Source organism: Lampetra planeri, chromosome 13 (assembly GCF_965212315.1).
Source record: "Lampetra planeri chromosome 13, kcLamPlan1.2.h2, whole genome shotgun sequence".
In the NCBI taxonomy this organism is placed as follows: Eukaryota; Metazoa; Chordata; class Hyperoartia; order Petromyzontiformes; family Petromyzontidae; genus Lampetra; species Lampetra planeri.
This window is the reverse complement of record NC_136119.1, coordinates 13,867,560-13,881,761: the sequence shown is the minus strand read 5'-3', so window position 1 is coordinate 13,881,761 and position 14,202 is coordinate 13,867,560. Positions and strand designations below refer to the sequence as shown.

Below are 14,202 nucleotides of genomic sequence, written 5' to 3'. Positions count from 1 at the left end.
ACGGTTTGTTTTAAAATTGTGGACATTGTGGGCATTGATATCTGAACTTTTTTTAAAACTTTGGGATCAAACAGGTGGCGGGGAGCAGCCCCTGGACACGCACGGAGAGCGCTAAAAGCATTCCGGGCACCGGCGGGCAAAGTGGCGGAGCTCGACAGGCAGAGAACGCGCGGGCAGCAGCATCAGCATCCAGCCCCGCGCACACAAATAGAATGTCGCCATTCAGCAACAACAGCAACAGCAGCAGCATCGGCTGCACTCACCAAATGCGACATCGACAAGCAGCCGTTTTTTTTGCCAGGGTGTTGGGGGGGGGTCATGGCGGCGATATCGGGGTTGTTCTAATATCCACACGAGGGTTGCCTCAGAGGGCATGCCACGGTTGGGAGAGTGCCATGTCAAGCGTGTAGAACAATGCATGCGTATGTAGCGAGTCCAGCAGTCACTACACGTACACAAAGCTCGCCTACTCCCCCGATGCCCCTCCCGCGTGGCCCTCTCATCGTTTGAGCGCTGCAATCACGCGGTATTTAAAGCAATCGGGTGTTTCTACTGATCCTGCATCATTGGCCAGTCATTTATAGCCCCCGTGTGCCCTGCCTCCTGTCCCCCGTCAGCACGAAAGAGGTGTTGTCTGTGGGTTTTGTCTCTCGCTGACAAGGTGACGGAGGACCTCGTGACATTCAAGTGACAAAACATCTGAAAAGCAGATTTAATACCCCTACTAATGTTGTGCGCCGTGCTGCGATTGGACATGAACAGCATTTTTCACCGCTTGTAAGCACACTGGACCAATAGAAAAGCACTTGTGCCCCCTGTGAAATGCATCCATTGCCCTTAAGCAGTTTTGGAATGGTGTTAAAACCCCTAAATATGTTACTCTACATTGCCTGCAGGCTCCGACTCCGGTCATTTTCCCTTCTGCCACGACCAGACGACCATCGTGATATTGGCAGTGTAACAAATGGCTTGCAGGCCATTTGTAATCAGGACAGAACTGGAAACCACCTGGGATCGAATCAGACACCGGAGACCACAACTCCCATCAGAAACGAGAGTTTAGGTTACGACCCAAGACATCTCTGAAGCCATCGCGAATAAGAGGACGTTGAAAAGGAACTAACATGCCTTCGACCAAGTCACTCGGAATGCCCAATATTGCAAGTCAAGCAGGCACGAGCCTGGTGATTAAAACGGTAACGTCGGAAAGGTGTTTATTCAGATCGTGTTTGATAAACAACACGCGCTTGAGTGGCGTGTCCCCAGCATTCTTCGCGACTGGAGCGTGTTGATGTGATCGCGAGAGCGAGCACGACATTGCAGTGGGAAGGCGGTGGTGGGGGGGGGGGAGCCGAGGCGGCGCTTTCTGCTCCGGGTGCCCCAGGAGCGAAGACAGTCGGCACTGTCGGGACACCTCCCCGTGGTTGCGAACATAGAGTCGTGAATTCATTCGGGAGGGAGTTTCCGCAGTCCCTGGCACCGTGGCCCGAGTGACCGTGACCAGGGCGTACCGTGGCGGAGTCCGGCCTGGTCGGTCGCCACCCCCCCCCCCCCCCCAAATGTCCGTATTCAGTTCCCTCCACTTTGAGAATCGAGTACAAAGGAGGCGAGTGGGGGTGTAAACACTGCACGCAAAACGGCCGTCAGTTTGTGTAGAGGAACGCAGCAGCATTCTTGCGAGTGTACGACGCTGCATGTATTTTGTGCCACTCATTTCGTAAACCAGGGGTCTTCCTTTCAAAAGAACTTGCTCAATAACAGAGGGCGGCGTGTTGATAATCGACGGCACCAAAAAATCTCCACCTCGCGTAGCGGGCGCACAACACCGGTGCGCTTTGTGCGGCATCTGCAATGGAGAGGGATGGTCCCCGTGCCTCTGTGGCACGGCACAAGACGGTGAGAGCAGCAGCAGCGCCAGGGGCTGTGTTTATTATCTGAAGCCAGCGTTCGCTCTCCGCAGTCCCCCCGCTTGCGACATCGCGTCTATTCTTATCCGCGTTTCACTCGCCACCTTCGTGCGAACACGGGCAGGTGCAGGTCTGCGCACATTGGTGACCGACTGCCTTCTGCCCTTGCCACCCCTAGCCACGTTGGCAGTGCCCAATGGATGCTGCACTGGTGGCAGGTTAAGAAAACGACATTAACTGGTAAATCCATTGTTGTACCTCATTCTACAAAGCCCAACCTTCAAAACCCACACAGACATGCTGAATGGTGACGCCTTTAACAACCTCACTGGGGGTGGATTGTGGATGGGGGGGGGGGGTCCCACCTTCACCAGGCAGGGTGTGCGGGTGGCTGCCTTAAAAAAGGGTACCGAGAATAAAAGAGCACAATAAAAACCGTGACCGATAACAATGTTCAGCCAATTAAAATAAATGACATTGGACAGCATCCCAGCTCGACACAAGGATACAGGCCCCTTCGGTGCTTCACGATGCAGTGTGGTGACGATGATGAAGCCAGTGACGCGTGCGCAGTCGATCCATCCCATCTCTGGTGGTTGCAACATCTGCAACAGGTCAACAGCGCTTGCCCGGGCAATGTCCACGATTAGTCGTTCCGCGAACCACGGACGCAACAGACTGCACCCGCAAGCAGAGCGCACCTCGGTCACGCAGCAAGAGGCCTCTAGATGATACGCGATGGGGTGGAAGATGTCCCCAACCAGTTACCATTGGTGCAGCCACACCGCCCATTCCCTAGACATCTGCCTCAAATATGGCAGATCATACAACAGCCGCCTCTTTAGGGCACCAAAGTGAGGCTGGATAATAAAGCATCAAAACAGAATCTTCCCCGGGGGAGGCACCTCTGATGAGCACGGTTGGCTACATAAGGCGCAAACGGTCAGACACATGCAATAGTTTAGCCACAACAAAACCCATTACCAAAGTCGCGCTCCTCATTAAAGTACGCCCCGATGTGGGGACATCGTCACCGCACAAACGCACGCACGAAGCCACGCGAGACAGGAGTTGGCGGCTCACACTGCAACGAGGCTTTGAGCCAGCAGCCTCAGCTGGCAATGCAAATTAACGGAGCTAGTGGGAGAGGCCGTCCAATACGCTTGGATAAGAATTCCTCAATGCTCACCATAAAAAAAAAACATTCATGCCCCCCTGTCCCAATATCTAATAATAACTTTGTAGGTAGGCGTACACAAAAACCCAATGATCACCCCCCCCCCACCCATATGATGGAGTGCTTACATACACACACACACGTGAGCTTACATACCAGGCATGTAATGGGATGTTGAGTTAACGGCTGTGATGGAACATCCTCGCCACAGCCTAAGGATGTCTGCAATGTCATGGCACCAGTTCTCACCCACTCCATCACTCGCGAACGCCCAGAGTTCGAGTGTATACACACTGTCCCAGTAATTCACTCGCGAACACCCAGAGTTCAAGTGTATATACACTCCGTCCCAGTAATTCAGCAAGGGGTTGAGGCTCCCAGAGCCAAATAAGAAGTTACATTGCACAGGAACTGCACACTGTAAACATTAAGTGGGTTTCATGCAAAGTATGGCACGTTTGCACTCTTGGAAACATTGCCGTGTGCGGCGAGGCGGCGCTCATTTGAGACATTCGCCTGCACATCAGTGGCACCGCCCGAGCGGCAATCCGCGGGAAACGTGGCGCGGCGCAGGCCGTCCATCCCAAACCGCTCGCCTTGCGAATGGACGCAAAGTAATTGCACAAACGACGATATGCAGCGGTATGCAGGAAAATACTTTATTTTCAAATAATTTCCAAGAGCTTTAAACCCATCGCCGCACACGCCCGTTGGAGTATTTTAATTGACAAGAGCAGGCCAGGGTTAAGTCCTTCTGCCTTACCAGGAAAACTAAAGCAGTCCGTAACCGTGGTTATGCACCACAGGTTTTGCAGGTGGTAGCTCTTAAGATGCCAAAATTATACAAAACCTTTCAACCGTTTTTCTCGGATAAATAACATAAATACTTTATTCCTTTTATGCAGTCGTGTTTTTAGAAAACGGAGGACTCAAAATGACCACATAGAAACCACCCGCTCGCCTGCCCCCCCCCCCATCCACCTTTGAAGAGAAATTCGCGACCAGTGGAAATTAAAGAGCGCCTTGGAGACGACCGACCGTGTAAAAGTTGGTCGCACGCAACAGAACAAGCACAACCCACGGCGTCACCTTTCCACCACTCAAATATACAATCTGATGCAGTCAGTTAAAGCTATACATTGTGCCATCAAGATTAACCCACGTTTTATTTTTAAACATTTTTCTTTCTCAAATAGCAAGACTAAAATAAAGTCATGGGGGAACACCCATCCATAATCCAGCGATGCCTTCAAGGACTGGAGATTTAGAACATATTTAAGGCATTTTTATTTACTGGAAAAGAAAAAAATCGGAATGCCTCATCTGCAATTTAGGAGGAATCCCAATCTCCACCCCAAACTGGACAAACGCATCAGCTCGGGCATCCAGTGCTCACCCGGGGGGGGGGGGGGGGGGGGGGGGGGGTCAGACTTCACCAACGATGGCAATCAAAACATCTCCGGGTGTATCCGACTGTCGAGGGATGGCACACGTTCATTCTCCTCGTCAAGCAAACCTCACACCCGCACAGCAGTCCTTAGAGAACCAGCCGTGCCACAGCGGATGCAGTCTGCTCTTACTCAACTCAAACCAGAAACAAGGACTAAAAAACACGTTCAACACGACCAGGCAGGGCTATCCGCGGGATATGCCGTATTACCTCCTAGAGTACGCGATCTGCTTGTAAACAAGCCGTGCGTGGCGCATTAGTGTCGCCCCACAACAACAAGGCAACGACAGGGACAATTTCATAGCGCTTACGAACCATGCTGCACAGGGCCACCGAGGAGAAAGGACCGGGTCCACGAGCCACCACCACGCCCAGAGTGCCGAGCGAACGCTCCGACACGCGCCACGTTTCTCTCCCCCCCTTGTCCCTCGCCAGGGCCGAGGAGGCGCTTCGCCGCTCCCCCACCCAGTGGCTCATCCTAGGAGGGGGATATCCAGTGCATCTAGCAGGCACACAGCACGCACACACCAACACGCCGTGTTGCAGCAGTTCCACCATTAGGTTAGCGCCCTTTCACATGCTTAGGACAAAGTGTGCGCATGGTCACCAACAATGGGACAGTCCTTTGTCAGTCCACTGTTGAGGGCCTCCTCACCCTGTATGGGTCAATGAGGGGGGTTACATAACCACACACTTCACTGGTCATTGCGAGTTGGTAAAACGCACGTTTGAAGTGCCCGAGGAATGAAGACTTGCCACAGACTTGGCACAATGGGCGAAAACTCAAATTCCAAAACAGAGCCTCGGATTGCCACCACCGGGGGGGGGGGGGGGGTGTGTGTGAAAACGCCAAGCAGAGCGCTTCATGTCGGTGTATCCGGCGAAATGGGTTCATCGCCGTCAAACCTCGCACCGTACCTGTGACGGCAGCGCTGAGGCGGGGTAGGCGAAGGACGCGCAGGGCAGCATGGGCCCCAGGTCGAACAGCGGGTAGGGGGCGGCCCAGGTGTCAGCGGGGGAGAGCATCGGGGGGCCCGACAGATCAACTGCGCAGACCGCACACGAGCGCGGCTCGGCACGCTGGGCGGCAAACTCCACCGGCTCCCAAAAACGCACTCGTCGCAGCGGCCTCAATTCATACGAATGTAGAACACCTCTGGCACACCGTGCGTAGCCAACCGTGCCAACTGAAATGACGCCGCAGGATCTTTAACGTCCACTCCCAAGCAGACGGTGCCACGGCAAGTTTCTGGTTTTGTACACTGGCAGTATTAGCCGGGGGGCACCACCGATCTCCGACCGCGGCCAACGCACTACCGCCGGGCCGCGTCACCGCCCATGCGTTGCACGATAAATGTAAAAAATTATTCTAAACGAGAGGGCCGAGTTTGGCCAGTGAGGAGGGTGGAGATGCGGCAGCTGTGCCCCCCCCCCCCCCCCCCGTGCCCGGCACTCACACGGGTCCCGCAGCACCAGGTGGGCTCCCAGCGCCGGGTGCGGCATCACTGGGTTGGGCGTCGCCAGCAGTCGGTTCCTCGCCGTCTTGGTGTTGGCGCGAGCGAACTCCAGGCGTAGGGTCTGAGGGCTCTCGGGGTCGAACCTCACGCCCTATACACGCACACAGATGGCGGTGGCGGCGTGCAGGTCAGTCGATGGCGTCGCCACCCCTCGGCCGCAAGCGCAGCCCGCGTGGCGCGACGACTCCACCCAGCCCCCACGACCCGCACAGTTAGAGGGGTTATTCGACCGTACTTCACCACGCTGGTCAGAGCGGGTCGGTGAAAGCAGAGAGCACGAACGTGGACGCATAGGGAGGTCGAGTACAACAATGTATTTGTTTTGCTGCACTGCTCACCACGTGGCTCGGGCTGCGGGCAGCCTGCTGCCTGTGCGATGGCCACCGATGAGAGCGCAAACCGGACTCACCCCCCCCACACCCCCCGGCTTGGGGTCCGAGAGCGTCAAGATCTAACACATTGCCTGCACATCACCATTTCGATTGAGAGAGTCTGGTGTGGCTACATCAAGGCAGGGAACACACGAGGGCACTCGTGGAGAGTGTTCATGGGTAGGAGGGCTACCAGGACAGAGGGAGACAGCATTTCAGTTGCAGGCAGGAGGGGAAGAAGATAGAGTGCCCAGTCGCGCAACATGCATTATGAAAAACACTGCCGGCTCACAGCCACTATTTGTGAGGATAGTCTTCATTAAATACCTTCCTATATCCCCCCCCCCCCCAGCAGTGTCTTGTCAAAATTGTTAATATTTCCACACGCGATCCTATAAAAAAAAGACAGCAAACAGGCATACGAGGAGGATGCCAGATCAGAGCTGTGGATGGGGCAGCCGTTTGGTTTCTCCCCAGACTGCACAATGAGGCCATTGCACAACACGTGTGCAATCGGCCATCATTGTTCACGGGCCTTGCACCGTCAAGTTGCAGGGAAGCCTTCGCCACCCGACAGAGCGTCAGGATAAAGGACAACCCATTATTATTCAAGATTCGGTACCAGAAAAATAAAAAGTTAGAGAATAAAAGCCACTCCGGGGAGGCACCGATTGAGATATTGTTCACATAAATGTCAAACTTCATGGCCTGCCTCCGACATGCTCCAACACGCCCCCACCCCCGCCCCCCCTCGGCTGATCCTAAAAAAAAATCTCCCCCATGAGATGAAGTCCTCGTGTCTTTCCACTTGTAGGAGTACGAGACCTCATCCACCCCTGGTGCAACAGAAGCCGCTCCCAGAAAACGTTCCTCCCGCACGCGATACCACCACCCACATCACTCCTTGTGTAGAGCCATTTTTCTACGAGATTCTGCACTCCTGTTCCCACATTCATTTACACAGAACCCCTTTCCCTGTCGCGACCATGTACGGAGCAAGAAGAGATCAGTCTGCTCCGACACTACACAACACTGCATCACGAGCCCACACTACAATTGACAACACGGGAATTTCAATGCGAGGGTTATTAGAGATTTGATGGGGTAGATTTATCAAAACAAGCAAGACCAAGGCAGCGTGGATTTGCTATAAGACTGGAATAAAACCGAGCAATTGAATCTATGCTCAAAGACAAGAGCTGATGGGAATGTGTATTCCCCTTACGAGAGACACTTCTGGATTATCTGGGATCTGGCCCAGTCATTATGGGCATCAGAGTTCATCAAAAAGGTCCCAGAGAATGGGGAAATTCCCCTCCCCCTTTGTATATGTTCCAAGGTTGGCCGTGGACCTGCAAACAATTGAAGAATAAAAATCCACGTAGAGTGATCAATGGACCCCTTGGCACATTCAGGGCACCACGGTGAAGTCAGAGTCGCGGCATTGCCACCCCCCCCCCCCCCCATGTGATATATTTATGTTCAGCTCTCTCAAGCCAAACCTTTACTTTAATAGCAAGTGATGCATACATTCATGCTTTCCAGTGGAAGGCTTAGAAATGCCACGAGCCATCTCTTGTTAACCGAAGCAAAAACAAAATCTCAAATTTAGATTTAGTTTCTAGGACATTTGAAGTGTGACGTTAAATTTAGCGTATAACCAAATGTGATGCTTAATATGGCAGCAAATGGCTACATAACCAATATCACCAAGCCTCACCCCCCCCACCCCTCTAGCCTTACGGACTGTTGGGGCAAGTGCTGTTAGAGCACCTACGAAGGCCGGCATACAAGGTGGGCAGCACGTGCCCGACCGCCTTTGTCTCCCCAGTGGCAATGTTTACACACCACACCAGGTACTCATTGGAAGTCAACTTGGGGGAGATCCATGGCCAGTTCAGATAATGGTCACTGGACTGGTGCAGGCCGAGAGCAGAAATCGAGCTCTGGGTTGCAGCAGGGTTTGTAGCGCAGCGTGCCAACTGCGTCACCACCGCTCCACAGACAAACACACAAGCAAACCGTGGATTGGTGCTCGAGGGTAAATTGAGATTTCCCTCTGGAATCTCTCAAACATGAAGCAGACGCTGCTACGAAAGGGGGCAGCATCTACAGAGGGAGGCATCGATCGGAGCTGTCTACCGTAGGAAAGGCACGAGGGACCGGCGCTGGAAGCAGACGTTGCGAACCTCGCGGTCCCTACACAGACAGTCGGCTCGGCAGTGCACAAACCGCAGCTCATTCTTTCACATCTCAAAAACCATGCCGCCATCCGAGCAGCCGGACGGTCAGAGTCGTCTGTGGGGGAAATATCGCTCGGGTCGCGGTTGGCACGCAGGGCTATAAAAAGAGAAGCCACTCGTAGACAAGGGTCGTCTCAAAAGAAAGGGCCACAGACTGCGATGTCGCTTACACTGTACACACAAAATAACCTTCCACTTGGCTTTAAGCGCATTGCTCGTGATACTCCTGGGGTGGAGCAGACGCAGATGTGTTTGCCATCAGTGACACCAAGTGGCTCGCGTTGGACGGCACACAGGCAAGCCGCCAACGTGTCCGTCAGGAGCCGAGCGAGATGGAGACCCAGCCACCCTCAACGTCCTGCCATCTCTGCGGCCAGAATAACCGCACGCGCGCGACGCCATCCTGGAGCATAAACACAGGAGGACCTTATTTGGGCCTAATTTTTTTATTCCTATTTTATATGTATTTATTCCACAGGTGCATTTTCAACATCCTACCAAGTTTACTTTGCAGATTGGTTTTATAACATGCTGGTAGTTAACGTGAACAAATTTGGACAAAATAAAAATGTCTTTTACCCATGCCAAGGGTTACTATTAACATTTTTGAATAAAAATATTCGTGTTATTATAATAAACTATTTGGAGAAGCATGTTTTATGAACGTTTCATATAATAATGCACATCTTACACGAGTGATTTGCTCAAGGACTCATAAATCTGAGTGAAGATGCTCACATCACGTTTAAAGGGTCAATGGTGATTTCAGAGGTCGGCACTGGCAATACAATGCCCTTGCATCTCTCATGGATTGGACAGAAGTCAGGCAGACGACGCTCACGTGGACAAGATGCGGATGAGAGAACACAGCCGCCTCTGCTAAAAACCTGGGTTTGAGCCCAGGTAACCACGTGGGCGAGTTGAGAGCCTGCACCTGGGTCACCAATACACAACAACTAAAATAGTCACCAATGCACAACAACTAAAATATTGCATTTGGCTCCCTAACTTTACTCCATTTCGCCAAAGCCCTCAATTAAAAATGTTGGTTAACCATGCAATAAACATGTTACAGGGTATAACCAAGGGTGTGCCTCTGGTATGAAATAGGTCTAGACACAAGTCTAGGTTACTATCGTTCCCACTTTAGCGCTCTAGCATCTGCTGCGCGAAATGCCACAATCCGTTCTATCAGCGTGAGGTGGTGCCTCGACCAGCAGCGAGCGGAGAACGGCAATTCCCATTACAACGTGCACACGCGCGATGAAAGAACTCACGTTCAGAGAGACTTTGGCATCTTCTGCTTGTGCTCGGCTGTAAAAGGTTACAAATCCCACGGGCTGGAAGAGACATTTCAAAAGAGTAAACATCTATAGATCTTACTTCACACCACGTTAGTGTTTGAATTTGCCAAGTCACTTCGTCACTGGAGGCTTAAGATGCTGTACATGCCCAGCTTGCGCTGTTATCAGCAGTGCAACGGACGCTGTAGATTAAGTAGTACTTGGAGTTTGTTAATCCGCTGATGGCCATGCAGCCTATGAACATAATTACTATACAGAGCCAGAGAACATGGCCAATATTCGTAACATAGACCAACACTGGCCACTTTACACACAAAACGTCTGTTCGGATTTAACCGCTTCAGGGCTGACCGATGCCAGAACCCGTGTTTGATAAGCGAGAGAACGAGGGAACGGCTCAATTATTGCTTACCTGCTTAGAGGTCATCAAGATCAGAGAGCCCTCGTATCCCTGCAGGACAACAACATGAAGTAGAATCATTCAAACGGAGAAGACCCAGCCGTGCATAAAGTTTCACCGATGGCAAACCATGCACCCCCCCCCTCCCATCGCCACCAGTCACACAGCCATCCACCAAAACCACTGCACAGCACATGCACCACACTTGGGTACATTGAACATGCAATAAACACGCACACGCAGTGTACATAGAACAAGCCTTCAATCACGGTGTGAACATTGACAATTCATCCCAAATCCATAAAACACCTAAAAGGCTGCGTCGCTGATGGGGATGCAAACACTTTGAGGGACAGCGTGATTTCAGTCTGCTAATTTATGGTTACATAGTGCACGTAGAACTTCTTTCACACCGTACGTAGCCCACCATGCCAATTGGAGGTGCGGAGCAGGGAAGGACAAGTCGACACAAAAAGCAGTTTTAATTGTCCCCAGAACGACGCGAACGATTAGATTTCGTTACAGTGTGAGTGTGACAGCACCAGGCTAACAAGTCTCGCAGGTACTCTAATCAATATATTGTATATAAAATCGATATATAGCCGTGCCCATTGTGAGGAGGGCTGATGAACAAGCGCGCAAATCGATACACGGTCCATTTGAATACTCAACCCGGATCCGATTGACCAATTTGGACCTTCCCATGCACGGCATTGAGACCACAGCCGTGAACACAACGGGACGCCTTGGAGTACTCGAAAGTGCGTGGGTGGAGGGGTAGGTGAAGGGGCGGGCGAGATGTTAACCACCTCGCCTGGTATGCACGACGTTGTAGGTTCGATCCCGACCCCTTCTGTACAAGTGGAATTTGCGCGTCCCTCCCCGTGGTCGCATCAATTTTTCTCCGGGCCCTCCGGATTTTCCCCTCCACATTTAGAATAAACACCACCACGCGGCTTTTGGAGCGTTTGGCTGCCATAAGGTTCCACAAGGCACTGGGTAGAGCCGTCATTTGTGGCGAGGTCGCTTCTGGAATGAAGCTTTATAGCTCAGTGGGCCTTACCTGCTTGGCTCATAAAAAAAATCTTGTTCACGTAGTTTGTTGATATTTATCCGCAAAGACTGTCAGAGTTGGACACGTATTTATAATTGCACAACGCAATAATCTATAGCATTGTTGTGGAGAACACCAGCAACAAAAAATAACGCAGCTTCTCTACTGCACGTTGGTTCCTCCATCCTAAAATGGGTTCCTCATCGCGTCCGCCGCTCACCTTGAACGGTCTGAAGAGCAAGTAGAGCTCACGGGGCTTGATGTCCACGGGCAGCCCACTCACAAACAGGGTCCGCACCTGTCCACCACACAAGCCCAGCCACAGCAAATTCCTCCAGAGCCTCACAACCCAACCAGCGCACTCCTCCTGCTGCGCTCTCAAAGGGGCCGATCGACAACGAATGACGGAGCGCAGAGCCCTCGTCGCGAGGACGCGATGGACACAACGGAGCATCGTGGGCTGCAGTGGGGGAAATGGGAGTCTCTGGGTAGCCCCCCCCCTCGTCATTAGTTGCAGTCCGTCCCCTCTCAAGCCCAGTGCGAGCACGCTGCAGTGCTCCATCTACTGCTGGATGATCCGACGCCACGGCCAAAGGTCAAAAGATGACGTCTTGCCCAAGTGGCGAGCACTGAGAGCCAGTGGTGGCTATTTCACAGTCACGTTACGGGGCGAAGCTATTCATAGGTCAGCCACCGTCGTCTTGCCCACGAAGTGGTACCCCCCCCCCGTTTATTGACTAAAGGGAGGGGGGGGGCACGAGTGGCTGAGCCAAACTCCCCAACCAGGAATTGAACTCGCCAACCTTCGGATTGAGAGCCGCTCGCTCCGCCACCGAACTGGGCGACGTGCAGGCGACGCCACTTCGTGGAGCCCTCGACCGGTGGGGGAAGTGCCGCTAACGAGGACCGATCAAGGTCGGCACGGCACACGCGCGGTGGGCGGGCGGGCGGTGGCCATCACACGCCCCGGCCGCATTTGTCTCCCTAGGTAGCGATGTTTGACACGTGGCATTACGTTACTCATGCGAGGCAGAGTCGATCGAGGAGAGGCCCATGACCGGTTCAGATAATCGTCACCCGATGGTTGGCCAGGAGCGGGAATCGAATTCAGGTGGCCGGGTTCGTCAGCGTAGCGCGCTAACCGCTGCGCCACCGCTCCCCACAACACCACAGAAGGGTTGACGCCTTCTAGGAGGATTGAGGGCGATTAGAATTGAAACGAGGGTGAGTGCGAGCCAACAGCTGGGAGGTCCGCGATGGGGTTCGATGCGAATGGGCAGAGCGCACGGACCGTGCGGCCCCGCAGAGGGGATGGAGTTTAAGCCGCGGAGACGGCGGCGGTCGAAATGAGCGTCGCGCAAGCGACTTGCAGCCAGCAGCGTCACGAGCCGCCCTGACGGGGAAGGTCGTCTTCTCAACACCGCCACCCGTCATTTATCCGTAACGTTCTCAGTTACGGATAAGTTGGCGAACACACTTTCTCTACTGCCATCACCTGGCCAAAATCACGGCCCAGGTGGAGCAAAAAAAAAAAAGAGATTCCCAGAGACGGCGAGAGCGCACGAGGTCCCAGCGTGCACGACTCGGCGAGCCGCTCCTCTCTCGCGAGTCGCCGCTCACCTCCTCCTCGCGATGAGCGCTCGTGCCGAGGTCGCCCTCGTCCACCTCCAGGCGAGTCGAGCTCGTCGCGGGCGCGGACGAGCAGCTCTCGACGTCTCGCAGCAGCGGCATCGGACCCCTCCTCCTCCTCCCTCCTCCTCCTCCCTCTCGCCGTCTCCTCGAGCCCCGCGTCCCCACCACGCTCCTCCGCGCGTCCCCACCGCGCAGAAGAGTTCGGGGTGGTGGAACTCTCTCCTGCGTCTCCCTTCTCGCGTCCTCTTCACGTAGGCGTCGCTCGCGAACAGCGGAGCGCTGCTGCTGCTGCGGCCGATGTCTCTGGTCCCTTCTCCGGCGGGCAGCGCCCCACGAGTTCGCCTCCTACGCCGGGCCGACTCAAGCGGGCGCTGGGACTGCTGGAGGCGCGGCTCGGGGCTAATGAGGACTCCTCCTCCCCCTCCTCCTCCCTCGTGCCCTTTTGTTCCGCAATCACCGTCAGCTGTGCGGCGATAACGAGGCGGTGACGTAGCCACGCGCATCGCCTCCTCCTCCTCGCTGCTGGCACGAGAGCGCCCCCCAGTCCGTCATTACCTCGGAGAGGAGCAGCCGTGCCCCCCATCACCCCCCCCACCGCAGGTCCCTCAGTAGATGGGCAGTTCTCACGGGGAAGTGGGAGACACCACGGGGGGGGGGCACAGGGCAGGGACAGTCGCCGAGAGACGGAGGCAACAGTCACGCCGAGGCGCAGCAGAGCGAGACACCAAGACAATCGGAGACAGACGACGCATCGATTGATGTTGGCGGTGGGGGGGGGTGTGTGCAAAAGTGGGGGGCTCTGTGCTCTTGCCCCCCTCTTTCGCTGCCCCCCCCGCACCATTCCCCATTGTGTGGAGTGGTGACCCCCCCCACCGATGTGATTAGTGGAGCCAATGGCCGCGTCTCCCTCCCCCTGCACAGGTGCGGCGCGCGCGCGGGTAACGACCTCGCAGCCAATTAGCCACCCAGGGGTCCTGATGAGGCCCGTGTGTGTACGAGGTGCTGGCTCACAGCACTTGCCCCAACAGTCTGGTTAAGGCTATACGGGGGATCTTTGTCTTTGTGTCTTTGTGGTGCTCGCTAACAGCACTTGCCCCAACAGTCTGGTTAAGGCTATAAGTGGGATCTTTGTCTTTGTGTGTGTTTT

At 54.2% G+C, this 14,202-nt stretch overlaps 1 protein-coding gene across 1 annotated transcript; it reads right to left on the bottom strand.

The window, feature by feature from the left end:
- Positions 1-3,719: 3,719 nt before the first annotated feature.
- Positions 3,720-13,483, bottom strand: LOC144722105 (RNA-binding protein, mRNA-processing factor 2a-like). The gene is made up of 7 exons (XM_078600258.1): positions 13,044-13,483; positions 11,644-11,721; positions 10,382-10,420; positions 9,943-10,005; positions 5,992-6,142; positions 5,453-5,580; positions 3,720-5,036 (listed from the first exon to the last, which is right to left on the bottom strand). The coding sequence occupies exons 1-7, from the start codon at positions 13,152-13,154 to the stop codon at positions 5,013-5,015; spliced, it is 594 nt and encodes a 197-aa protein (XP_078456384.1). The 5' UTR covers positions 13,155-13,483; the 3' UTR covers positions 3,720-5,012.
- Positions 13,484-14,202: the final 719 nt, after the last annotated feature.

Coding starts and splice junctions, on each gene's coding strand:
- LOC144722105 (XM_078600258.1), bottom strand. CDS start 13,154: ATGCCGCTGCTGCGAGACGTCGAGAGCTGCTCGTCCGCGCCCGCGACG. Junction 6,143..9,942: donor ATGCCAAAGTCTCTCTGAAC/GTGAGTTCTTTC, acceptor GTGCGTGTATAG/GGCGTGAGGTTCGACCCCGA. Junction 5,581..5,991: donor CCTGGTGCTGCGGGACCCGT/GTGAGTGCCGGG, acceptor CGGTCTGCGCAG/TTGATCTGTCGGGCCCCCCG.